Below are 25,977 nucleotides of genomic sequence, written 5' to 3' on the forward strand. Positions count from 1 at the left end.
GAATTAATTATAATTACAGTATAGTGTGATAAGGACTTATTACTAACCAGAATTGAAATTATGACACTTTTTGAATCGATTCGGTTTTGTAAATCTTATGTTCTCACTGGCATTCATACAGTCATGATCTAACTCTCATAAAATCCAGCAACATGATCAAACATATTGAATTATTTCACAAAAACACTCAAATTGCAAATAAATGCTCATGAAGAACCAAAAAATTTAATTTATAACTGAGATTGAGATAAATCAGAACCTTTTCAAGCTGCTTCATGAAAGAAATGAGGAGGAATTTTCAACCTTCGTTCAATTGCATGAAATCGACCTACAATCAAATTTACCAAGAAAAAAAAATAATTGATGATTTAAGGAAATGATTCGTGATTAATTAAAGGAAGAGAGAGAAGAAATGAATTACAGTTCTATGCGACGAGAGTTTTAACGTGTTGAAGATAGGGTAGCAGACTAGTCACGACTAGCAAGAACTTCGCGGGTTCATTGGTGCTCAAGATACTAGCTCATAAGACGAGACAACTAACGAGCTACTCATACATACTCATACGAGACGAGCATTTCGAACAGCCCATTTGCCCATGAGGAAATTTAAAAAATAAACAATAAAAATAAAACCTATATCTGATATTGATTTCATTTGAAGATTGCAAGTTATCAAGTCAAGACTCGAGAGGACCTTGAATATGAATTTGTGAGTTTAAGTTAACTCTCAGACTGAGGCGAAAACAGGCAAAGGCAAAATTTTGGCACTCAACCAACCTTGCTAATGAGTAATGACCCTTGTTTGTAAGCGTAATTCGGAGTAAAAGATATAGCTTATACAGTTGAAGTGAGAACAATTTCCCTGTTACTGATGCTCTGTGAACATAAATTTTCGAAGGCGTGGGACTTGGTTATCCCAGAGGTTTTGAAACCAACTAACATGGGAAAATGGGAAATAGTACAGCATGAATTAGTAAGCTTCTTGATGTCAATATAACACACATAGACAGTTCCCAGTATATACTAAATACTCTCATTACACCTTATTGTTCACATTTATCATCCTACGACAGCAAACTAAAACTACACTATGACAACAAACCTACAGATTATCTCTTCTAGTTTCGACTATTAAGGTGTAACAGGAATGGAGTCTGAGGCAGAGATGTGGGACGAAGCATCATCTTTCGATACGGATACATAGTTTACTGGAGCTGCTGGCCTGATCTTACCCTCTTTCGATGACCGAGTTCCGTTTTGATGACTGTTTAGAGAGAGTCGACGATTAGGAGTCCCGTTGGGGCCTCCATTTGCACGTGGTCCTTTCTTATTTGCACTCCCAGGTCTAGCAGGGCTAGGTCTTGAAGTGAAAGCAGTTTCCTGATCTGTGCTTACCTGGTCAACGTATTTCTTTTGGTCCTGCAGGGTCAACACACAGAAGTTAGCATCACAGCTACCAAAAAAAAGAGAAAAAAAAAAGCGATATCCAGTTCATCTACCATTGAGGACAGGTACCAACATAGTCATTTCAAATCAACTCCATACATAATCAAGTGAGAACAACAATGAAAGGGAAGGGGATGGTATAGGCTCAAAGCCTCAGACCCTTAATCGTGGTTGTATACAAGAGTCCAGACTCCAGAGCAGTACATGCCTTTTAAGGAGCCATGCTACCAGGGGCAAAAACGGAAAGACATCCATACCCCTCCTCTTTCCAAGGGACAACAGAGTTTAGGGAATTAGCATGCCTCTTTTAGGTAAATAGTCCAGTATCTAATAATTTTATATACTACTAATCTGGATTTTAGCAAGGTTAGGCTCCAAACAAGAAGAATGCACTCCAGAGTCTGGACCAATGCAGATGCATTCCCAAGGCTCTAACCAGAGACCTTTGGTTAAAAAGAATCCAAGCATGTGGTGCTCTTTCTCACTAAGTTGTTTGACTTTAGAAAAGTAAAATTTCCCACCACTATGCTTAAAATCCAGCCTATGTAGACAAGGGGTGAAAAGAAATAACATGACCAGGCTATGCAGCCAGGAGTTTTGCTTTGAGCTGTTATAGTAAGTTACTTACCCTCAACCTCCGTTTCTCCTCCTCTCTTTCGTGCCTGAGCATGGCATATTCATCCAGCATAGCAAGCAGGGGAACTCCATCATAAGTGAATGTCAAGCCCCGGTCATCTTCCCATGTGCGAGTTTTGGCAACAAGAGTCTCAACCATCACTGCAAGGTCACAAAAGTAGGTTACTTCACATATTAAAGTTATAACTTATAAGCAGTCTCCATTTTGTGAAGAATCGCTGGCAGAGACTAAATGCAGCTTCGTATTTCATCAAATATCATACAAACCTGGGATTTTGTTCACCAAAATTCTGGCTTTCTCTGCCCGCTTAAGATTTAAGTGAGCACCCCTGCTAGCATTATATCTGTTGTCATCCTGTAAAAATGAAAGTTCAGAGTCAGAGGTCAATGCATGTGCATGCACTGATGATGGGGAAAAAAAAAAAAAAAAAAACCATAAAACCTTCATCATGGTTATATAGCATAAACTAACAATGCCCATTGTAAAGTAAAATCCATACCAAACATTTCCAACCTCTGGAAGAGATAATAGAAAAGAAAGAAGCAACAAGACACTCAAAAAGAAAATAAATCCTGGAAATACAAAACAAATTAGAATAGAGCCATACCCGGTTGTAGTCTTCAAGCCAACTCTCTTCTTCACAAGCTGACATCCATTTTTCAACCCTGTCCAGTATCTCTTTTCTACTAAGAGCCTCTTCTTTGGCCTTCAAGATCTGACTATCCATGTCAGCAATCAAATCTGAGGGCTCAACATTCCCAGCATCAATAATTGCCAAAATCTTTTCCCGAGCAGCTTCTGTGTCAATTTCTATATGTGCACGGGCATATATCTCCTCAAGTTCACCCTGCTTCTTGAAGGCAATTTCCTTCATCCGACTAAACTTTAGATGATCAAGCCTCTCTACCTCAACCTCAGCCTAACCACAAAAAGTCCAAGCACAATAAAAACACTATTGTCAGTACCAAGCATCATTTTTTGTAAGAGCAGCATACATAAAATACAATTACAGTACCTGCTCAATCAGGTCCAGAGCAAGAGCACCTGGAATGGTCACTTCATCCACTGAGGCTGATATGTTACATGTAACATGGTCAAACAATTGTCGCTCTTCTTCAGGTGTGTCCATTAGATTCCAAAGATCAGTTAATTGATTAGCTAACTCTTGAAGCTGCACATAGAGACACTCTGTTAGCCTCATGTTAGTCTTACATGAATGGCAACATCAAATTCTAGCCTCACATCCCCTCATAGCAGCAGCTTATGATGAAACATGAACATAAAATTTATAATGACAACTTGAGAATCACAGGTGTGGCACTATTTGGTCAGTTTGGTTTGGTTCAGGTCAAGTCACTTTGGGTAGTAAACTCTATTTTTCCCTCTTTTTCTGGGTTGTTTCAGCCTTTCAGGGTTATTATTGGAACTTTGAGCTCAAAATTTTTTACACATTGAGTGGGGTCGGAACTTTAAGAGATTACATCAACTTTAAACAGGTCTAAATGATGTTGAGTAGTTTGATCGATGGTTTACCTTTTGAAGCCTCTGTTTTTTGTCCTCTTCTAGAGCAACAACTGTCTCAGCAAGCTTAGACAGTGTTTCATCACTAATGCTTTTTGACTGCACACCATTAGAGTCATTCAAGCTTGGGTGCACTTCAGTCACGGTGCTGTAGAAGTCCATACCAAGGACAGAACAAAGATCATGTACAGTGCTCACAAATTCCAAGACCTTGTGCAGCCTTTCACTCTGTCACATCAACAAAATTTATGAGTGTAACTCCTATCAAATAGGACATAGTATCACCATGTAACATTTAAGGTTAAATTATACCTTTTCTTTTTGAAGGTCTTGAAGTTGAGCATAATATTCCTCTAACTTCGATAGGGATAAATCCGATTCATCAACTACTGGTGCATCATTCAGGTTCAACTTCCCAGCAATTTCTCCACTAATTTCCTGAATCTGTCTCAGTACATCAGAGAACTCTCTCAACCTATACTCTTTTTGTTTACACAGCTTCTCCAATGTTGGTGCAACTGCTGCAAGTTGTTCCTTAATTGTTCCAGATGTTTTCTCAGGCTGCCCAAAAGTAATGTGTAGACTGATTATAATCAACACTTATAATTCTACATGCAGATCAGACACAAACAAGATATTGGCTTGTTTCTCCTTAAAAAATTAAATAAATAAATTGAATTATAGTAGAATCAAACCATTCCAACAGCAGTTTTGTCTCCAAGAGCAGAAAAGAGGGTAGAAAGTTCAACATTAGCATCGGCCAAGGTCTGGAGAAGCTGAGCCCTTGATTTAACGGCCAGGTCAACTTTCCTTTTGTAAACATCTAGGCATTCCTGTTCTATCTGAAGAAGCATCTTGTCCCTATCCTCATCACTTTCACCAACTTCATCCCATATTCGCTACACCCAATCAAAAAATGACAATCAACATAATGCTAAGATGTTCGAAACACGATTTTCTCATTCCACTTTAATTACCTGTAACTGCTGTAGTAGAGACCCACAAGTGGTTTCTCCTGTAAGAGGATTTTCTGCATCTGCCACTGCCATTGAAGAAGGAGCCTATTACAGACCTGCATTGAACCCAAAGTTTCAGCTTCTTCATTTAAAAGAAAAGCCCGACTTCCAATTGATAAAAACAAAACAAAAAACACAGAACTATCTTTTAGCTGAATGATCAAAACACACAGATAAACCCTCATTCCTCCATCGATTTCTCTCTTAGCAGTAAACCAACAAATAATCACACAAAACCACGAAACAACAAATGACTTGAATATTCCGAGAAAGAATACGAGTGATAATCACACTAGGACTCCCATTCACTCCATCATATACAGAAAAAGAAAGCAATGGTTTCAATCACCCACCAACTATGATAAGAGCATAGATGACGAGGCAATAATAAGTGACAGACCAACTGTCATTTACAATTGGTACTACCATAAAATTAATAGGTCAATCTAGTACTATAAAGTTGCAACTTAGCTAATAGCAACATCATCCACAAAATTAACATCTTTGGCATAACTCACCAATAACCCACATAATGATAACAACATCCAACTCTTATTTATATTATACTGGATAATGAGTTTTTATAAAATTTAAATAATAACATAACATGATAAATCCACATAAAAATAAATAAATAAATAAAATTAAAAAAATAAAAATTAAAATTAAAAATTAAAAAAAACTTAAGAATCAGCAAAAGACCAACTCTTTCATTTCACCAGACAAACAAGCAACAAATTGACCATTTGACGATCTTAAACCCCAAGTCATTTTGATATATTATCCAACACTTAATACGGATGCTTGCTAACTTAGTTAGGAAGCTCTTGGGGTTGCTTGAACCAAGAACCCGAGATCGAATCCCGCCTACATCATTACATTGAAAAGAATCAAACACCCATTAAACTAAACCAAGATCTTTAGCTAAAACCACCTCATTAACCAACAAAAAACCCCAGAAAAATCAAGAAAAATTTTCCCTGTAAAAATAAAATCAAACCCACCAAATAAATTAACTCACGAAATCAGTTATTTAATCAAGAAATCAGTTAATCATTCAGATCCTCAACGTAATCGAACAAAAACCCACTTCAAATTAGATAATAATAAGACAAATTAAGCATTAACAACAAAAATTAAGACATACCCATTACCAAAAATAGCAAGAAAAAGGCAATGTAGAAGTAAATGAACTGAGAAGTAAAGGAAGAAAAAGCTTACACTTATGAAATGCTTAGGGTTTTCTGGGTAGTTAGATCTGAAGTATTTTGGTCGTCTCGAGGAGAGAGAAAGTGAGAAGGAGAGAGTGAAGTGAGGACTCTTGAGTGAAGGAAGACGAAGATTGAAGGAGAAAATTGTGATTTGTGAGTGTTAATTGAGGTGGGGCCTACTACCCTTTTCTTTCTCTCTCCTTCCCATATGATTGTCTGAAAAGTTTTTTTTTTTTTTTTGGTAGGTTTATAATTTTAATTTCTTGTAATTAAAAATAATTTTCTTTTTCTTGTTTGACAAATTTGGTACCTATAATTTCTTGTGGTGTTTACTGATTGTGATTTGTGACAATGTTCTCTTCTCAAATGACAGTCTTTGAGATGTTGAGACTTGAGAGCAATGGGTCGTGTCGTCGTGAACTAGTTGTTTCGTGGAGTTGTGGGTGCAGTGGTTGTTTAGGCATGAGTCACAGCATAGATCGTGTTATGTTATGTCATACTTGTTTGATATTGGTTATGGCTAAGCATAATTTAAACCACGTTTCTATTAGTTTATGCATTAGCTAATAGCTTGTGAGTTAGGTTGGGTTATGTCTTTTTGTCGTTTGTTCAACAAAAATTGTACGCATGCTCATCTCCTACCTTGCTATTAGCCCAGGCCATGACCATTGGCATGTCATGTTGTGCTTAGCTACCTTGTGCAATGCTTTTTAAATTTTTGAGTTTGAGTTATGGTGTCATGTGTTAGACTTTGGTGGTTCAACGCAATCTTATGTTCAAATTCTTATCCAAGGATTTTACCCATAAACGTGTCCATTAATTGCACAAAATAAAAAAAAATAAAAACAAAATGAGCTTCTTAATTGCATAGAATACTCGATAGAGGTTATCAAAGTTGGCCCGGCCCGGTCCGATTTTGGGCAGAATTTTTCGGCCCGAAAATTTATTTTTTTGGACGGGTTTGGGAATGCGTTTTTATGCATGTTTAGTTGATTTTTTTGGTCCGGCCCGACCATTTTGGGCGGGTTTGGGCACAAAAATTTCGGCCCGAAGTTTGGCCCGGCCCGAGAAATGGGCACAACCTCTTATCTTCGGCCCGGCCCGCCCAATGATCACCTCTAATACTCGATCTATTTGAATCTTTGTCAAATTTTAAATGGTAGACATACGTCATAACATTATTTAATTTATTTGTCAATTTCATGCTAATCACAATATTATAAGAAACACTCAACGTGACAACAAACTAGCATAGATTTTTCTAAATGCAAATATCTTATAGAAACGAAAGTCACAAAATAAGATAGAACAATATAATCTAAAACCAAACTATTATACGGAGTACTTCATAATATCGCCATATGAATGTAAATCATCTCAAGTCCATCATTTAAGTCCAGTTCCACGTCCAAGTAACACTTAATTCCTACTTCATTAATTTGGCGAACAAGGCTGTAGTTGGTAGTTAGAGACGAAGACATTTGACTAGTTTTGCTGGTTTTTGACCAGCTTGAGCTAATTGCTGCTTCTTTGACTGGAAATCTATTCACTTTTGGCGCAACTGCAAAAAAGAAAATAAATAAATAAAAATAAAATATACCTCAATTATTTTATTTTATTTTATTTTATACAGCTAAAAAAATAATTTTTAAAAAATAAAAATGGACACAGGGATGGCATGCACATACTTCTTAACCAATCTTCACGAGTAGACAACCTTAAAAAGTTAATTAATAGGCCACATTAACACATACAAACAATTAACTATTTATTTTTTTATGTATCTTTTTAGTTTTCACTATTAATGTAGTAAATTAATAATAATCTATATCATAAAATATACATTTACCGAGTTATATATTGTATGAACTTTTTGTTCCTTTCTTGCATTAGTGATTTTGGTAAAGTGCTTAAAATTCCATGATTAATCACTGTGATTGATTGATGATATTAATAATATAGTATAACTAAGTGTTACTTTAGCCTTTTTCATGATAATGCGTGGAGCAATGTAGCATTGTCTCGAGACTCCCATGAAAACATGACCAATGCATTGACTCGGCCGCGGTTCATATAAGGATTATGTTGATATATATACACTCCGTCGGTTTCTCTAAGATTGTTGTATATGATTAATTGATTATGATTATTTTTTAAAGTTTTAATTGAGTACAGTTGGAATTTGGTGAGATTAAATGTATCGTATTGTATATCCGTATTATTATATGTAATGGGAGAGTAAAATTGTCGTTATGACGATTTATTTTATGATTCTTATGAGACAATTAAAATGAATAACAATGCATGCATATATAATGTTTTTATTATAAGTGCATATACTAGCTATTTCTACTTTGTATGTATGTAATTATACTTTTCCACTAATAAATAAATGTAATAATTACGGAGTGTAATTGGTTTAGCTTCCAATTATTGATAGAGGTCAAGTAGTGATGACAAAATTGTAATGATAAGTCAACCTAGACTTAACTGGACTAACTATATACTTCGTATTTCCTAATGCAGTAACTGGTAGCATAAATGGGCTAACATTACAATAATCCTATTGATATGTATTTAGCAAATGGAATGTAAAGATAATTATTTGGAAAATTTTTTGTAGATAAAATTTAACTTCGAATTTAGGATATCGATATCATGTATGTATTCATTTATTTACGTAGATAAATGATTGATAATGAAATCAACATTATTCGACTTCTATCTTGAATAGCGTCTTAAACTTCACCAACTAAACAAGCTCGTATCCACTAATCACGGATGATTAATAAAGTGTTGATATGTGATAGCTCAAATAGGAAGCAGAAAGCAACATATTTTAGACTTTTATTAGTAGGTCCTTTTCTAATTTATGAGTCCCTAGGAAGTGATGTGGGTAATAGAGTATGGGGTCGTAACGTTGATGACCCATTTGAACCATCCAAAATATTTCACATGCAATTTGTCTTTCTCTACTGCTTCAACAACTAGACTTATTTATATGGATTATTATTGTTATACAAATCAATATTAAAATGGATAGAATTATAATAATAGAAGTTCATTATTAAAATGGATAAAATTCTTAAGCATGGGCCACATGACATGCACCCTTCGAAGGGGTCAGATGGGCCCTTTGCTTATTTATTTCAAGAAGTAATGTTTTAAGCCCAATAATTCTCTATTTGCCAGTTGGTTTTTGTAGGCAAGTTTCTCACGGTGAGAAACTTGAATTTACTCTTTTTTTTTTTTTTTAAATGCAAATGCAACAATAAGTCTTACATGAATATTTTCTCTCTCCTCTATTTTCTGTATTTTCGTTGATTTGTGATGGATTTAATTATTATCTTGAAATAATGGTTAATACATGTAAGTTTATGTTATTGATTTGTAATTTGGTTTAATTAGGTTATATATTTTGAATTTGTGATTGATATTGCATCTATAATTTTTGTGTATTTTGTCAATTTGTAGTATGTGATGAATGTCAACTGATTATAGTAATCTTCCCTCAATTCTCTTTTTTCTTTTTTTCTTTTTTTTTTGGTTTGTATTCTTTTGATTACTAATCTATCATGTTATAGATCAATAATTATTTTCTCTATGATGAACCAAGATTAGATTTAAGGTAAATATTCAAATTTTTAGAGTTAAAATAATTATAATCGAACTTGTGTATAATTTTTGTAAAAAATCAAAAATATAAATAAATAAAAATAAAAAGAGGAGAACACATAGTACTTTAAAAATGAACATTTAATAATTTCAGCTAATTTAAAATGCCTCTCTCCCCTCTCCCCTCTCTAAAAATCCTAGCCTCCATTGTTGAATTTTGGAGGGGCTTCCATCGATTTTTACCGGTGAAAAGGCCTAATCTTTTGTTTTTTTGTGTGTCATTTCTCTTTGTTTTTGTTTGTTCTAGGATTATAATAACTCTTCCTCTTTTATGAGGGACGTTTCTTCCTCGAAAGAAAGGGCTTTTCTTCTTCTTTAGGAGGATTTTTCTCTTTCGAAATAAAATGTTTTTCTTCTCTCTTTTGAGGGAGGATTTGCTTTTTTGTTTGATGGATTGTACTAGAGTTGTTTCATGGGTAAAGATTTGTGCGAGATCGAAAAAGAGGTTAACCTTTTGAATACAACCAAATGAATCAGGCGAACATTTTCTTCACGGCTACAACTGATCAATAGAGCCCCTCGTAAAATAAGGTTATAAATCACATCGATATGAAAGGGGGTATAAAGAATGTACGGTTTGTAACAACGATCGTAGCTTCGCTAAAAGGATGTTTTTATTTGATTCAATTGTCATGTATTTGTTTGATATAGATCTCTTTGTAGATGTAGTATGACTTTATATTTATGTATTAATCTTTGTTAAAAAAGAATGAACATTTAATACATTAAACATGAATATTTAGTACATAAAAAATGAACATATTTTAAATGATTTATTTTATCTTTATTTTCATTGATAATTATATACAATGAATTTGAACATATATGAATATATGAAATTTATGTTCATTTTTTATATATTAAATTTTCATATTTTTTTCATTTGTTTACGTGTTCATTTTTTATTACCAAATGTTTTTATGTTTTTTTAATGTGTTCATATATATTCTTTTTTTTAACTAAATGTTCATTTTATTGGGCATGGTCTTGCTATTCAATTATTTTATGATAATCATGTTCATTTTTAATATACTAAACTAGTGTATGACCCGGGCTTGCTCTGGGTGATACTTTGAATAATTTCATTTTTATATTAGGCGCTTTAAAAGACTTATTAATTTTTTAACATGGGTAAATAAGAATACAATGACAACAATAATTTATTTTGGATCTTTTTTTTTTGTTTTTTTGTTTTTATTATACATTCTAATACATGTATGTATTTATTTATAAATGTGGATTAATAGAGCATGATTTAATTCTAGTTAAGATGGTAATACATGTGGTTTCCATTTAATGAAGATTAGAGTTCAAATCTCTTTGTATGCATTTTTCATTAACATCATTGAATGAGGATGTGGCATGATGCTAAAGGTTGTTAAATAATGATGTAGCATCATACTGGTGTAAGAAAGCATACACGTGGCACATACACAATTTTATAAACGCCTTTTAATATAGATATAGATGTTTATTTTTTTGACGTCGTGTTCACTTTTTATTACTGAATGTTCATTTTGTTACGTGTTCATTTTTTATAACTTAATGTTCATTTTTTCAAATGTTCAAATTTTTTTAACTAAATGTTCATTTATAAGCCGTAGTCCAGCAATTCTATGATTATATGATAATCATATTCATTTTTAATATATTAATGTCCCTTTTTTATACGTATTAACTTTTTAGCATTAAATGTTTTTTTTTACGTGTTCATTTTTTATTACTAAATGTTCATTTTTTCCGTGTTAGGTACCCAAAATTAAAATCAGATATGAATTGCGGTTCCAAAATCGGATTGGAATAAACATACCCTTTGACCTTTATTTTTTTTTTAATTTTTTTATATCTTTGTTTGTAATTCGTACCACGTGCAAAGCAAAATATATCATGTAAAAATTATTGAAAAATTAATCACAATATGTATTTTTAGAATATCAACATTTTTATAATTTATACAAATAAATACTATATATTTAGGAAATTAATAGTCAAAGTTTTATATTGACAATTGTGAAAAGATTAATTACAATTAATAAATTACGGAGTAATATAACAAGAGTAGTACGATTCTTGATTTTAAATTTTTTATAGCCAATTACCAATCATGATTCATATAGAGAAGAAGAGAGCTATTAATACCTTTACCTCATTGTCCGTACTAATTAAGATGTTGCACAAAATTATTGCATTGAACTTTTTATAATAATGATAACAACCTTGTGCACTAATGGTCCAAATCATGTAGATAATGTAATGATTTTTGGATTAGTATAGTATTAATGTAATTTGACACATGCACACAAATAGTGAGATGTTAAAAAAACTTAAATCTAAACACACGCTCATTCCAGTTTCACGCACGTGCAATATTGATTTTGGTAATCATGTGTAGCAGTGTAGTAGAATTTGACTACACGTACTTCGTATATAGTACTGTTGGTCTGTTGTTAGTTTGTTACCCCTCTCCTCTTCTCCGTTTTTCTTTTATATACTCATTTATTGTTGACTCTTGATTCTAGGAGTGTTGGTACTTATATAAGAAAAAAGTGTATATTGTAAGAGAGGGTGCATAAACAAAAGTAGATATGGGTGCGGGAGTAAGATAGTAAAAGATGCTTACTCAAAACACGTATAAAATTGAATTGAGTTCATAAAATAAAAAAACACCTCAACACGGAATATAGGTACATCTTTCAGAAAGGAAGGGACTAAGGGAGTATATACTTAAATTTATTTATTGGTCGGCATGAAAGTGAGTCATTTTATAAGACATGTCATATTGCAATGACAAGAGAAGACGTTTTAATATAGATCATATTATACCCATCCTTTATTTTATACTGTTATATTAAGCAAGGTTCTATAAAGCAATTTAAATATGAGTTGTATACAAGATTATTGATTCTAAACGAAGGGAGTGCAAAGCTCTTGCAAAAATTCCTTGGATCGATACATATGATTATATGGACTAGATCAGACATGTCCTCTCTCGAGTTGATAGACTTGCATACCTAGTATTCCCAGTCCTTGTATCCCACAAGAATCAAACCCTTGCATTTAGACGACAGAGGGAGGATTGAGATACCAATCCTCTCCTCAATCCTCATTTGATTATATGCATTTAAGGCCTTTTCTTCTCTTTATCAAACATCTGATCATTTATATTGGCCTTTTTATGTAATTATGTGCTACCATAATATATAAATGTGACTGAAAAGAAAAGATCACTATAAAAACAACACTGAAGTTAAGTAGCTACTTCCTATAAACAATAAAACTGATACTTCAAATGCCAACACTCGAATTACAAAATTTTTGAGTCACCGACTAAACATCTCTATAATTAACTCAAATTTGGGTCACACCCCATGCAGTGTCAAATAACGCGGCCTCATTGATATACAGACTATAGAGCATCTGAAGTAGCCTAATTATCGAATGAACAACAAAACAAGTTGTCTTCCCAGTTTTGAGCGTAGTTTTCTGCTTTTCACCTGATAATATACTGAATTTCAGCATGTTCTCTCAGCCACTCGAGCACTTTTGCTCCCTCCAGAACCTCTTCAACCTAAATAATTCAATACATAAACATTGAAGCATTACACTTGAAGAAGAAGGGATTAAGGCCAGAAATAAAATTTTATGGGCAAACAAACGGGTAAACCTGTCCTCTGACACCCTCTTCATCGTACTCTTGCTGATGTTTCTTAAATTCTGCAATGGAGTTTTCAACCTCCTTGACCACTTCATCAGTTGATACCTGCATTCAGTATCATCAGCAAATGGTATGGTTCTTTATAAAGTTACCTTCGATGCCTTAACAACGAATAAGAAATTATGAGCTGAGGTAACAAGGAAAGTGTAGTTGGATGCTTTAGTTTAGCATAAGAGAAGGGGACATTAGATGAAACTTTCCATGCTTTAGCTAAAAGATCTTTACCTGCAAATTTTCTCGTTTGAAAATATCTCCTACAGCCAGATTCTGTTTAATGATCTGATTTATATTTTCTTTCTCTTGTTCAATGTAATCACTTACAGTCTTCGGATTTGTCAAGGATGCCAACTGCTCATCACTCAGCTTCATTTGTGCCTATAAAATCAAATGAAAACAGAAGAAAGAAAACATTAGAATAGGAAATTGAATGACAGATGGATCATGTAGTGTGGAAAACCCATAAGCTACTTCCCAATACACCTGGCAAAACTGGCCTAACCCAAAATAGCCTGAGCCAGCCGCCCAGCCCTGAACTATACTTGTTATTAGGTTGATTTTGATCCAATCCGAAATTGACTAGTCACAAAGCTTTTAAGTTTAATATTGATTGATTATTATACTCCTTATTATAAAATAGGAAATTTTCACTTTTGGTACCACTAAAACACTCCTGTTTCACTTTTGCTACCTCTTAAAAATTTTATTTTATTTTGCTACCACCTAAAACCACACATGTTAAAATTTGCTACCAGTTGACAAAATCTGTTACTATTGCCGTTTGTGGGCCCCACTTCAACCCTGCCTCTCTCTCTCCTCCTTCCCCAGCCACCAATCTCCTTCCGATCCCCTGCCACTCCCCCTCCACCCCACAGCCACCTGGCCCGCATCTCTTCTTCCAACCACACCAGCCCAGCCATCCCCCTTGGCGGATCCCCACTCCTTCCCCTCCCCTTTCCCCAGCCAACGCAGCAGCCATGAACAAACGCAGCAGCAGCAGCCATGAACAGACGCAGCAGCAGCCAACGTAGCAGCCAGGAACATACTTTCAGCCACCAACGTCGACGCTTGAAAACGCCTAGCCACCGCAACCAGCCAACGCCCACTTGAATGCCGCGCAACTAGGAACAAACGCCTTGCCACGGTGCCGCGACGAACAAGAAAACCGAGTCCAAAAATTCGAACAATTTCGAATCAAAATTAGGATTTTCTAGCGGTTTGATGTTCGATTTTAATCCCAAAACAAGATTTTGGTATCAATTTTCAATCTTATTGAATTAATATGATGATTTTCATTCAAAATCAAATTGGGGAAAAAGTTAGGGTTTTTAAAATTTTTGAATCAAACTCTTTGATTTCAAAACGAAAATAACAATTATTTACATGATTTTGCAATTGAAATCTAAAGAAAACAAAGCCCTCAATCAATTTCGACACAACTTGTCGAATTAGAGGTCAAAATTTTTCGATTTTCCCCTTGTTCGAATCGACCCCCCCTACAATCATACAATCATCATCATCGTCGTCCGTTGGTGGGGGAAAGGGTTTGGGGTGGGGTCGCCGGCGTTCGCCCAAGCGCCGGCCGCCGGCAGGGGGGAGGGTGGCTGACGGGAGGGGGGGCAGTTGAGGGTGGCTGGTTTTTTTTTTTTTTTTGAATAAACTTAACGGAATCCGTTGTAGTGAAATTTAAATTATGTGATTTTAGGTGGTAGTAAAATAAAAAAAAAATAGGAGCGGTAGCAAAAGTGAAACAAGGGTGTTTTTGTGGTACCAAAAATCAAAATTTCCTATAAAATACTGTAATTGACAATAGGCCCAAGTCTCACCTAACTGCATTTGATCCGGCCCCCGGCCTGAAACTGAACCAAATGACTTATCATCCAAATATAATTCAAGCCAAACAGCGCATTTTCCACTTGTTCCTATTATAAATCACCTTCTAAAGTTCATTTTTTTTCCTACTCTCCAACCACATATTTGAGAACTTGAGGAGTGAGACTAGCTTTGTAGCATGTCGAAGCAAGTAAGCCTCTCAATTTTATGGTTTTTCTTTTTTGTGATTCTATCTACTTGGGCAAGTAGTCACGTTGGAATTTCCGTATCTCCCTCCCTATTATAATACTTTTCAGGAGTAAATTCCAGTCTTACTCATACTAGGACTGAGGAAAATAGTAAGTGCTGACCTGAACCTCCAGAAGCTTTGATCCAAACATCTGCCTGCCTTCTTCCTCATACAAGGACTGAGGAATATCAACTTCGACCATCTGTATTTAGAAAAAGATTTAAAGTTAGAAGCTGTGACACCCTAATGTAAGATCTACACTATTTTGTTGAGGTAAAATCTGAGTTCTTCAATGACCCATTACAATTGCTATTCTAGAGAAGCTGGCGCAGGAAAATTGAAAAGACAGCAATACCTTACGAATCTGGTCTAGGATTGCATTATCTGTTGCTTGGTCCTTGGCTGTTTTCTCCAGCTCTCGGCATCTCTGTAGCAATGCTTCCCTGACCTGCAAATATGTAGCATAAGTAAGATAATGACATATTAATCTCCTTCCTAAAGCCACCACAAGCTACAGTCATTTTAAACAGCTTACCTCCTCCAAAGTTGAACATCCTGGCAGAAGCTGTTCAGCAAGGGAATCATCAAGCGGCGGCAGCTCTCTGTAAAACAGTTCTTTACACTCTACCTGGATATGAAACGTTTGGGTACTTAAATTATTGTTTTTTTATAAAAAAAAATTATGTCATGATTGAACAGCAAATTCTATTCAAGGAAGAAACAACATTCTATCAACTGATTTTTTTAATGTAGTGAAATGCAAAGCTTTACAGAACATATCATGCATTTTTGAAGTCAGCATACGCCAATGAATGTTTTTTGTTTTTCCCTTCTTATTTTCCTAGGTAACATGAGGTTCTGCAGAAAGCACAATACTCACTGTGAATTGAGCTTGCACTCCACGAAGATCTTCTTGTTTCCACGATTCAGGAAACACAAGTGGAAAGGATTTTGTTTCACCTTGTCGGATTCCAATTATAGAATCAAGGAAACCAGGAAGAACAGTTTCAGCATCTTCTGTGTCAAAGTTGAAACCTGAGAACATACAAATCAATAGTTAAGACTTAAGAGTTGATGCACGTACCCTTGGCAAATTACCTGATTATACTTAAAGCGAGAATCAAAAATCTTAAGCATGAAATGTGAAAGTCTAGCACATAAATGAAGCCCTAACACTTCTCACATCACATAAAATTATGATATTGTTCTTAAGTGTTGAACCTGCACCACAAACTCCCTCCCGTTGCACCGTTAATTTCTAATGTATAGAGTGGAAAAACCTTGTAGTCATCAAGATAGAAAGAATAACTAGATGAACAATGGATCATATGAAATGACAAGGATATCACTGAAACCAATGTATAGCAAAGAAAAGGGTGAAAATTCCCCAAAAGTAGCCAGAAAGCTGCATCAAATTCAGACAAAAGTCACAAAACCACTTTCTCACGAAATATTGCTTTTAAGAAATTGTGTGTCCCTGACTTTTTATCGTTACCTTATTAAGTTTTATGGGTCTACTGTAATCTTCCATCGAAAAGTGCAGTCCAAATTCAAGATAAGTCGATCATAGAATCCAAAGATTCCAAAGGATAACTGAGATGTTCACAATAATGTACTTTTAATAGAAAGCGGCTAAGATCATAGAAGCAAAACCTTTGCTCTCGGCAGATGGAATCTTTTGAGAATCTTTCCCACCTTCCTCAAGTGTTGCTGCTGATATATCCACTACCACAACATCACCAACCTGCATACAATCAATGATAACCGAGATTACAGGGAAGTACTTAAATAGCAGAATAAAAAATAAGCAATTAAATAGCATCAGTAAAAGATTACAGGGAAGTACTTAAAGATAGTAGATAATTTTTTTTATAAAGCTCATATGCTGGAATTCAGAGAGAGAGAGAGAGAGAGAGAGAGCATCAGATTTGCACCACTGGAGAAAGAAGAATCAGTAAATCTATTTGAAAACTCTCTCTCAATCTCGCACTGGCTAAAAAGTAAATTCTAAAACCCTGACTTTATCTTGAAATGTAGTTACCAAAAAAGTTGGATCTTATTTTGTATACAATCTCTCGCCAATCCATAATATTACTAGTTCCACGATATCAGAACAACATTAAATGCCATTTTACACTACTAATGCAACTCGAACACAATCTATCTAACTTCTTATTATGGGTTAAATTTCAAAAAAAAAAAAAAAAAAAAAAAAAAAAAAAAAAAAAAAAACATTCTATATTTTGGATTAGAGGGGCTATACAGTAGAACACAGACTAGAGTGCTTGACCATGATGGCCTAACCGTACATGTTTGAGTTATGATATCTAGCTTCTAGCATCTCATTTACGTAATGAAGCTTTCTAGCATCTCATTTACGTAAATGAAGCTTTGATCAAATTTCTTCCATGATAGTAAATTCACTAAATTGAGATATGCTTGCTTAAAAATAGAATAAGTACTTTTCCACTCTCAACAATTACCTGAAGCCCTCTATCAGTCACTATTCTCATTGGACCTAATGTCTTATGGCGACGTTTTAGCTCTCGTTCGCAAGCTACCTCAGCAGTTATTTCATTATCTATTTCAACAACAATCTTTAAGTTCTTGTATCCATCTTCAGGATTCCATCTCACTTCAGGCATCACATCTACGACGATATCAAACCTGTATGAATTACACAAAAATATGATACAAGATGCAAGCAACAAAACAAAACACATGAATTTAGTAGTAAGATGGTCAGAAATCCTGAAAAGGTACACCACCAAGATGGTCCCACATTTACTTGTAATCAGACTTTCAAATCAGCTAAGCCCAATAAAAACGCACATCCTTAATTTTCAACCATCATATATTCAGTGTTTAGGCCGATTTTATATTCAAATGAATGAAGCCTTGATGCGCATACAATGAGTAGGTTATAGCTTCATCTTCCCAATTTGCGTAATATGCATCTAAGTTGCCTGACGTGCATGATACATATTTTTATCAAATTGTTACCAGAATACAACAGATAATTCTTCATATAATATAAATCACTTACTTCAAAGAATTTGATGAGGCATACATCTTCTCCAACTCTGCAAAGGAAGTAATGATTCTAACGGAATCTTGTAAAGCTATTTCATTTACCTTTATCAGATGACCAACAAAAAAAAAAGAAAGAAAATTAATTTGTAATCTCATCAAAGCAATTTTTTTCACAATAAAGCATAGTGAGGCTAAAGTATGAATGCAGAATGGTGCACTCATCAAGCAAAAAATTGGTGTATAAAGGCATTTCACATAAATAAAAAAATTCTATTGCAATATATTCAAAAGGAAATGGATTATACCGATGACAAGGCATGAGGAAGGGTCCTTTTGAGTATAGACTCAATAGTAGCCCTTTCAACATTTCGCTTCCCAGCATAGCTAAGAAGAATACTGTCTGGAACTTGCTTTCCAGGTCGAAATCCAGGAACCTAAGAATATAAAATCATAACTTGTATGAATACGAGTAATCAAAAGATATATATACAAAGACATGAACTAAGTTACAAGAAGTCCGGAAGGAAAGTGAGTGCAACCAACTCAACCAATCATTAAGGCAATACCATACCATTACTCTAATGCCTCTACAAGAATCCTGCCTAGAGCTGGGTAAGGAAGTTCAGTATATGGAGTTTTGATTACCAAAGAAGTCAACACTCCTTGTACTACAACTGTAATGAGATTGTTTGGGAAATTCCGTGGATGCATTATCTGCTCAGTACTTTACATCAAGCAAGCAGAATGGTTCATTGAGACATCTGAGTTATTGTGACCCAATAAATTCCCAAGAACTGGTTCCAACTTCTACTGAGTCGTACTATACATAAGAATTCAACAACATAATGGATTAAAGGTGAACATCACAAAAACATAAATATATGGACAAAAGCCCTAAGAAAACTAAACCACAGCACAATCTTCTGGCTCACATAAAATTATAAAAGGGAACGATATCCAAACACATATCAGCGCATCAAGCTTCAATGTGAATACAGGTCCTCAGAAAGGCATAATATTTCCTCCATCCCGCTTTAATAGGCCACATTTGGTTAAATGTAATTTTTAAAGGATTCACTAAAAGTACCATAGTTACCTTGTTTTTTTTTTTTTTTTACTGAATCTTAAGATGATAAGGACCAAATCCTTAGAAACTTGGAAGTAATATGGGAAAATTCATGATAAATCAGAATCAGTTATGAAGTGGCCTATCATTTGGGAATTCCACCATAGAAATATGACTTAGAAAAAGTGGGACGGAATATTTAATTCAATCAGTAAACAAATTAGGTATATGTCATGCATACATACAAAATTTAATCCAGGAGCTACTATTTACAAGAAACTTTCTAATAGGAAAGAAAAGTGTGGAGAGGAGCACCTTTGCCTGCTTCGAAAGCTCTTGCATAACTTTTTTATAGCAATCTTCACATACTACTGATGGAACACTCACAGTCAACTTGACCTGACATGAGAAAACACATCAAATTTAGAGGGAATAGAGGAAAATTCATTTGAATTCCATGATTTTTTTCAACTCACAAGACAAAATTCATATATAAATTTACATACTTGTAGAAAATTGAAATCACAGACAGTTCAATCATAGATAGGGAAAACAAAGATAACCCATTTATATTTTCAATAAAAGTAAACTAATTAAGCAACACCCACATGAAAACTCATCACTAAGAGAATAGCCCATATGGATTTTTAGTAAAATTTCAAGAAAGCAACCAATACCCAATTGAGAAAATCATCAAATTATGCTCAATAATGCAAAAAGATTACAAATTTAAAGACAAAAAACTTGAACAATTACTCTAGAATTGGGTTCTGTAATCTCTGTGATGTCAATATCAGCAGGAAGCTTATCTTCCTTTTCGGCATTCGCGGTCGAAGACGAAGCAGAGGATGAAGCTGATAAATGGGTTGGAGCTTTGGATAATTGGTGTTGCAGGGCAGAGAATTGGCGGGAAGAAGGAGAAAAATGGAGGAATTTGTAGAGGGTGTTGTTGGATTTGTTTAAGTGAAGAGGGTGGAAATTGTTGGTAGGTAAGAAAGAGAAAGAAGAAGAACGAGTATGGAATGAAAGATTCATGGAAATTGCTGAGCTCCAAAGTTCTGAAGACATGGCTGTGCTATACTGTTTTCAGTGGAGTGAAGAAGAGAGGGAGGAAGTTGTTTGATTAAATGGATAAATGTAATCTATGACTTGTGAATTGTGAATTTGGGATTAGATATTTGGTTTTTTCTATTTCATTTCTTTTCCTCTATTTTACGAGTAGTAATTTTTAATGAATCTCTAGTAAATACGAATAAAATGGTTCATTTAGTAAGTGGATTGTGGGTTGAACTTCTTACCTATCAATTCGATTTTTTAATTACTCTATTGGGTTTACTTTAATCTAACTGTTGATAAACAAATACTTGTATATTACACTACCGTAATACTCGTAAATTAGTCATCCGTGCTTGTAATAATTCATGTTTTGTATTTTATTCCATCGATTTTTAACTCAATTCGATCATGTAGGACCTCAGAATATTTACTTTTGAGCATTATGTCATTACGATATTGCTAAATATATTTGGAGAATTGGAGTAAAGGTGATACCATTCAATTAAATTAGAACAAATTCAAGTAAGCAGATAAAACCTATCCTACATTGGCGAATGATTTTCTTTACCCCTCTACATCACCCGAGTCTTCATTTATATTCCCCAACCTCTCCTCCCTCAGTCCCTCCTAACCCGAGATAGTGTAGATGTTAATTCATGTTATATTGTCATTTAACATGTAGGGATGAGTATTACCATAAGTCTTTTCCGTAAGAAAAAGGATTTTAATAAACTAGCACTTCTCACAAGCACAGTCAGCCCAACTATATAGATTAGTGCTAAGTGCTTGAGAGTATAGGGGATTAGGTAATGAACAACTCCTACTCCTTAACAAATGTAGATGATGATGGAGTCCCTCACCATATCCACCAAACAATCTTGGAATCACCCCTACTACTTTTTCATAACAATTCATCGTTTTAAAAAAAAAAGTTTGTCTAACATGTGTTCATGGGCACATGTTAAGTTATAAAAATAAATATTTTTGGACATTTTCGCTACCAAATTACTTAGTAACTAAAAACCCTATAAAAATAAAGTATATATGGGAATGGGGAAGCCTAAAAGGAAGTTTATGAACTCTCTCAATTTTAAATTAATAAAATATGAAAAAATTCCAAATTGATCTGATAGAATACTCATATTAATATAGAATATTTTAAGCGTTACTATACCTATAAATACATGTTAGTGACGCTCCTACGTTATTAAATATCTTTTAAAACTGTATAGTTATTTTTCAAATTTTAGGGATAGGAATTAATCCAAATTAAGCTCGTTTTCTCTCAAAGCTAAAACCTTATCTAGATGACTATGAGACTATCTATTTAATATCCTAGTCCTATATAATTACTCCTCAACAACGCAATAGCTAACCTCTTAAATAATCCATATCAAATTGCAAAAACCCTCCATTTGAACCCTGAAGAAGAGAAGAGAGATAAAAACAACAGTGAAACCAGTAAAAAAACACAACAACAATGGAGGGACCCTCCACAAACTCTAACACACACACTCACTCTCACTCTAACTCGCGCCCTGTAAGAGCTTCCCGCTACTTGTACGGCAACTCTTCTTCTTCCTCCGCTTCTCCGGCCACCTTTCGTGGGCCCGTTCGAAGGTGGGAGAAGAAATGGGTCCACGTGTCTTCATCTCACTCCTCCACCCCTTCTAAACCCCGCAAACTATTCCTATCCAACGGTCTCAAACCATCCGATTCTCCTCTTCTACTCTGTAAATGGACCCCACTTTCTCGTCCTCCCTCCGCCGCCGACGACGGGAATTCTAATTCCGATCAAGTTTGTCGTCGCATGTTTCGTTATACTCCGGTGGGTCCCTTAATTTTTCCTTTTGTTTTTAAGAATTTTTCAAAATGAGGGTTTTAGGACAAGTATGAAATTAGGGTTTTTGGGTGGTTGAATGATTTCGATTGTGTTGAATGCTTTGCTAGAAAAAGAAATAAATTAGATATATATGTACCCTTTATTCTTAATTTTTCTGGGTTTTCAAAAATTATAAATTCCCCCTCTTTTTTTAGAGAATAAGGTTTTAAGTAGAAAGCTAGGGTTTTTGGATGAAGTTATTGTTATATGTTAAAAAGATGAACACTTTCATTGATGTTGGTTGCTTTTACTTATAATGATGAACACTTTCATTGATAATTTTTTTTGTCATTTTGTGATTGGCTATGAATTTCAGCTTGCATGATCATGATTTTGTTTAGACCCTACTTGATGATGGGTTTGATTCTATTAAATGACCTTAATCTTTGATAACGTGCTTACTTTAGTAATATAATATGTGTATGCTTACTGCTTATTAGTAATTAATTTTTGAATGTATAAGCTTTAATAAATTGGGGAAGTGTTGAATAATAGAGAACTATTGACAGTCTGATTATCGGAAATTTTTGGTTCCTGTGTTGTGGGAATTCTTATGACGCCTTTTCTTTTTCATGTAGAGCATGTTTGGTATAGTGTTTTTAAGGGGTGGAAATGGAATCAATTAATCCTTTCCATTACCAAATCTTTGGTATGAGAGGTAGGGTAAACACACTTCATTTCCTAAAGATAACCGTAAGTCCATAACCTCCCATTTGTTCCCCCTCCCAACCATATGGTTAGAATTCGCAAAGTTGTTTCCGGGTTTCCTTTCCTTAGGTGGTACCAAACAATTCATAATAACACTTAACATTACCCTTTCCTCTTTTCCATTCAATTTCTTTTCCTATATTCATGGCAAACAATGTCATCTTTAACATGGAAAACAAGTTGAAATTTTCTTGGTTTTTACTGGTTTAATTCCAACGTCAATTGACTAAAAGTACTTTGAGTTTCTAGATGCTGTAGTAATGTAATGTATGTGCTTCCAAAAATCAGTCAAAAAAAAAATATATATATATAATAAGGAATTTTAGAATGCTATGTGCGATAAGTACGCTGCTATTCCCATTGATGATTATGAATTTTCCCTTGGTAATTTTGAATGGAAGAAGAGCCTACTACCAGCTGCTATATATGATTGCAAGATTTTCTAACTGTACTTCTTACATCTAGATCAAGTGGACTCATCTTTTAATATCTCATTTCTGTATATTTTATGTTTATTATATGCTATAAACTCTTTTTATTATATTTACTCTTAGTTCAAGCTGACTGTCCACAACTTCCTTAGTACTTTGTAATAGGCTAGCGCTAGCCACTTTCTTTTTTGTTGTATTTGTGATTTAACATAATAGCTGTGTTTTAGAATGCATGTTATGTGTTACATAAATCATGGCTTTCAATTGCAGATTACCGTCTTTGAGGAGAAGAAGAAGCAGCTGACTGCAAAAGGAGTTGCTGGTGAAGATAAATCAGGAGAAACTGACCAGTATGCAGAAAAGGCAGTAATAGACAGTGAAGATATATATGGGTTGCTGGATATCAACACTGACCTCATGGGAGTACGTCAGGTAATAAGTTATTGCTAGACTTGCCTTAGCTAGTACTATTATTTTGATGGTGGGAAGGGAAACCACGAAGATAATTGATGTAGACAGATATGATGCGAGGTCTTAGGCAGCCTTAGCTTAGCTAGTTGTGAGGTATTAGTGTCCATAGATCAAGTTGAACCCATCCAGTATCCTTCACAATTTTTCTTATCTTTCTGTTTGTCTTCGTTTAATATATACCAAAAAGAACTTTTTGCTTCCGCAGACAGGCTTAGCCATTTTTATCATGGTCTGAAAAGTGAAAAATATCCTTGCTTGAAATTGTGTGCTTTATTTATTCATTTATTTATTTTTACCTTCTGATGGGCGCATGTATGGAGCTTATCTCCCTTCCATCTCACAAGTGATACACCCAATAGACGGTCTGAAGTCCTAGTTATCCATTTATGTAACTCTATGATGATAAGAGGAAAAAAAGAACAAAGGTGCAGGGATGAAATGGTATTCTGTATACGATGATTATGATCCATGGCTGATATGCATGAATTAGATTTTGTAGCTATCAGTATTTTAATCCTTGCTAATTTGTTTGCAGGGAACAACCAGTGACAGTGATCTAATTTATACAAGGAGAAGCCACTCGAATCTTGGTTTGCACCTGGAGAACAAGAATACCCAATCAGGTCTGCAAAAAAGAGGATTATGGGCTATTAATTGAAGGATTTTCGCCTGTAGATCGTACAGAAATAATGGCTTCGGTGTTGTGGATATTGTAGATTGATCCCATTCACTGGCTGACTGGCTGTGGTTAACCAGGTGGTAGTATTTTGTTAAAGGGCTTTGTAAGTATGACATCCTATGCTCTTGTCAAGGATGGTAAACCCTGGTGCAACTCTACGTTGCTTTAAATGTAATGTAATGTCAAATTCCTTGTAGAACGAATGTGTTGACAAGTTAATTCTCAGTGTTCATATATTGGGCAGAATTAAATCCTTCAGCCTTTTACTCATCCTTTATTGTTATTGTCCTACACTTTAAGGATAAGCAAGGGTCATATTCAGGGATGAGATTGATTTAATCGCAGACAGCAACAAGTAAGACAGATAAACAGGCTTTGCATTACTGGAAGTAATAGTATCAGCAACCTGAGTTTTTGTGGGGGAGAAAGATGAACCTATTCAACTTTGAAGAGCCTTCTCTTGTACTCACAGAGATCAAAGGAGCTTCTGCTCAAATTTTGCTTTCCATGAGCTATTCGGAGGGAAGAATAGCAGATGAACCTGTTTATGTTATGTTGTTATCCGCTAATATCCTAACAAGTTGCAATAGCCATCTAGGATAAGGCAAAGAAAACCATATGATCCATTTGCATAACAAGGGTCAAATTAGGTGATTTTTCTCAAAAACCAAATGCAGATGAAAGCGGAATTAGGTTAAGGCATAGTCTTTAGATGGGGATACTAATCTTCACACTTCCATCTAGCTATGAGAAATTGAGAATTCAATTTAGGTAGCATGAGAACATAAATTAATTTGGAGAGCATGTGATTGTTATTTGTTAATGGTTATTCAAAACGCAAAAGGCACAAACAACTAAAGGCAAACCATTACTCCATATAAAGTTAATTTTGTCTATTGTATATACGTTTTGGAGTGATTGTTAACTTATTTACTTAGTTAAAATCTTAGTAGTATACTAGTGTTGTACCTATAAAAATGGATATCAAATCTCATATACTTCATTTATCTTTTATGATTCTCTCTACACCCAATAAAAAAAAATAAAAAAAATAAAAAAAAACCTTAAGAAATTTTTTAAAAACATGATGAGTAGTACACCTATGACAACTACAAGTCTACAATTATATTTTTACGTCCATGGACCACATGTTCACTTCCCTCAGGTTTATGGCATACTTGTATTTAATTATTCATACAACAAATTCGTCAAATAACTATTTGGTCTATTTCTACTAAAAAAACAAAAAAAAAAATTACTAAAAAAACAATTTTTTTTTTCCTCAAAAAAACAACGATAGTTTGAAGAACTTTGAAAAGTTAACATGAGAGAATGTAGCATATTTCTTTAACTAGGTTAGGTCCCGTGTCA

At 34.4% G+C, this 25,977-nt stretch overlaps 3 protein-coding genes across 3 annotated transcripts; 1 reads left to right on the plus strand and 2 right to left on the minus strand.

Moving 5' to 3' along the window:
* Window positions 1-943: 943 nt before the first annotated feature.
* Window positions 944-6,039, minus strand: LOC110720883 (65-kDa microtubule-associated protein 1-like). Its single transcript, XM_021899964.1, has 10 exons — window positions 5,842-6,039; window positions 4,582-4,676; window positions 4,300-4,503; window positions 3,917-4,165; window positions 3,617-3,832; window positions 3,099-3,254; window positions 2,691-3,002; window positions 2,350-2,437; window positions 2,075-2,223; window positions 944-1,419 (listed from the first exon to the last, which is right to left on the minus strand). The coding sequence occupies exons 2-10, from the start codon at window positions 4,651-4,653 to the stop codon at window positions 1,132-1,134; spliced, it is 1,734 nt and encodes a 577-aa protein (XP_021755656.1). The 5' UTR covers window positions 4,654-4,676; window positions 5,842-6,039; the 3' UTR covers window positions 944-1,131.
* Window positions 6,040-12,748: 6,709 nt separating this feature from the next.
* Window positions 12,749-20,696, minus strand: LOC110720885 (trigger factor-like protein TIG, Chloroplastic). The gene is made up of 13 exons (XM_021899966.1): window positions 20,136-20,696; window positions 19,695-19,778; window positions 18,619-18,747; window positions 18,327-18,415; window positions 17,764-17,947; window positions 16,934-17,024; window positions 16,161-16,315; window positions 15,816-15,908; window positions 15,636-15,728; window positions 15,402-15,482; window positions 13,447-13,596; window positions 13,171-13,266; window positions 12,749-13,074 (listed from the first exon to the last, which is right to left on the minus strand). The coding sequence occupies exons 1-13, from the start codon at window positions 20,445-20,447 to the stop codon at window positions 12,997-12,999; spliced, it is 1,635 nt and encodes a 544-aa protein (XP_021755658.1). The 5' UTR covers window positions 20,448-20,696; the 3' UTR covers window positions 12,749-12,996.
* Window positions 20,697-21,784: 1,088 nt separating this feature from the next.
* Window positions 21,785-24,872, plus strand: LOC110720887. The gene is made up of 3 exons (XM_021899967.1): window positions 21,785-22,263; window positions 23,727-23,888; window positions 24,463-24,872. Exons 1-3 carry the CDS (start codon window positions 21,916-21,918, stop codon window positions 24,583-24,585), a joined length of 633 nt encoding a protein of 210 aa, XP_021755659.1. The 5' UTR covers window positions 21,785-21,915; the 3' UTR covers window positions 24,586-24,872.
* Window positions 24,873-25,977: the final 1,105 nt, after the last annotated feature.

Source organism: Chenopodium quinoa, unplaced genomic scaffold, assembly GCF_001683475.1.
Source record: "Chenopodium quinoa cultivar QQ74 unplaced genomic scaffold, ASM168347v1, whole genome shotgun sequence".
NCBI classification, from domain to species: Eukaryota; Viridiplantae; Streptophyta; class Magnoliopsida; order Caryophyllales; family Amaranthaceae; genus Chenopodium; species Chenopodium quinoa.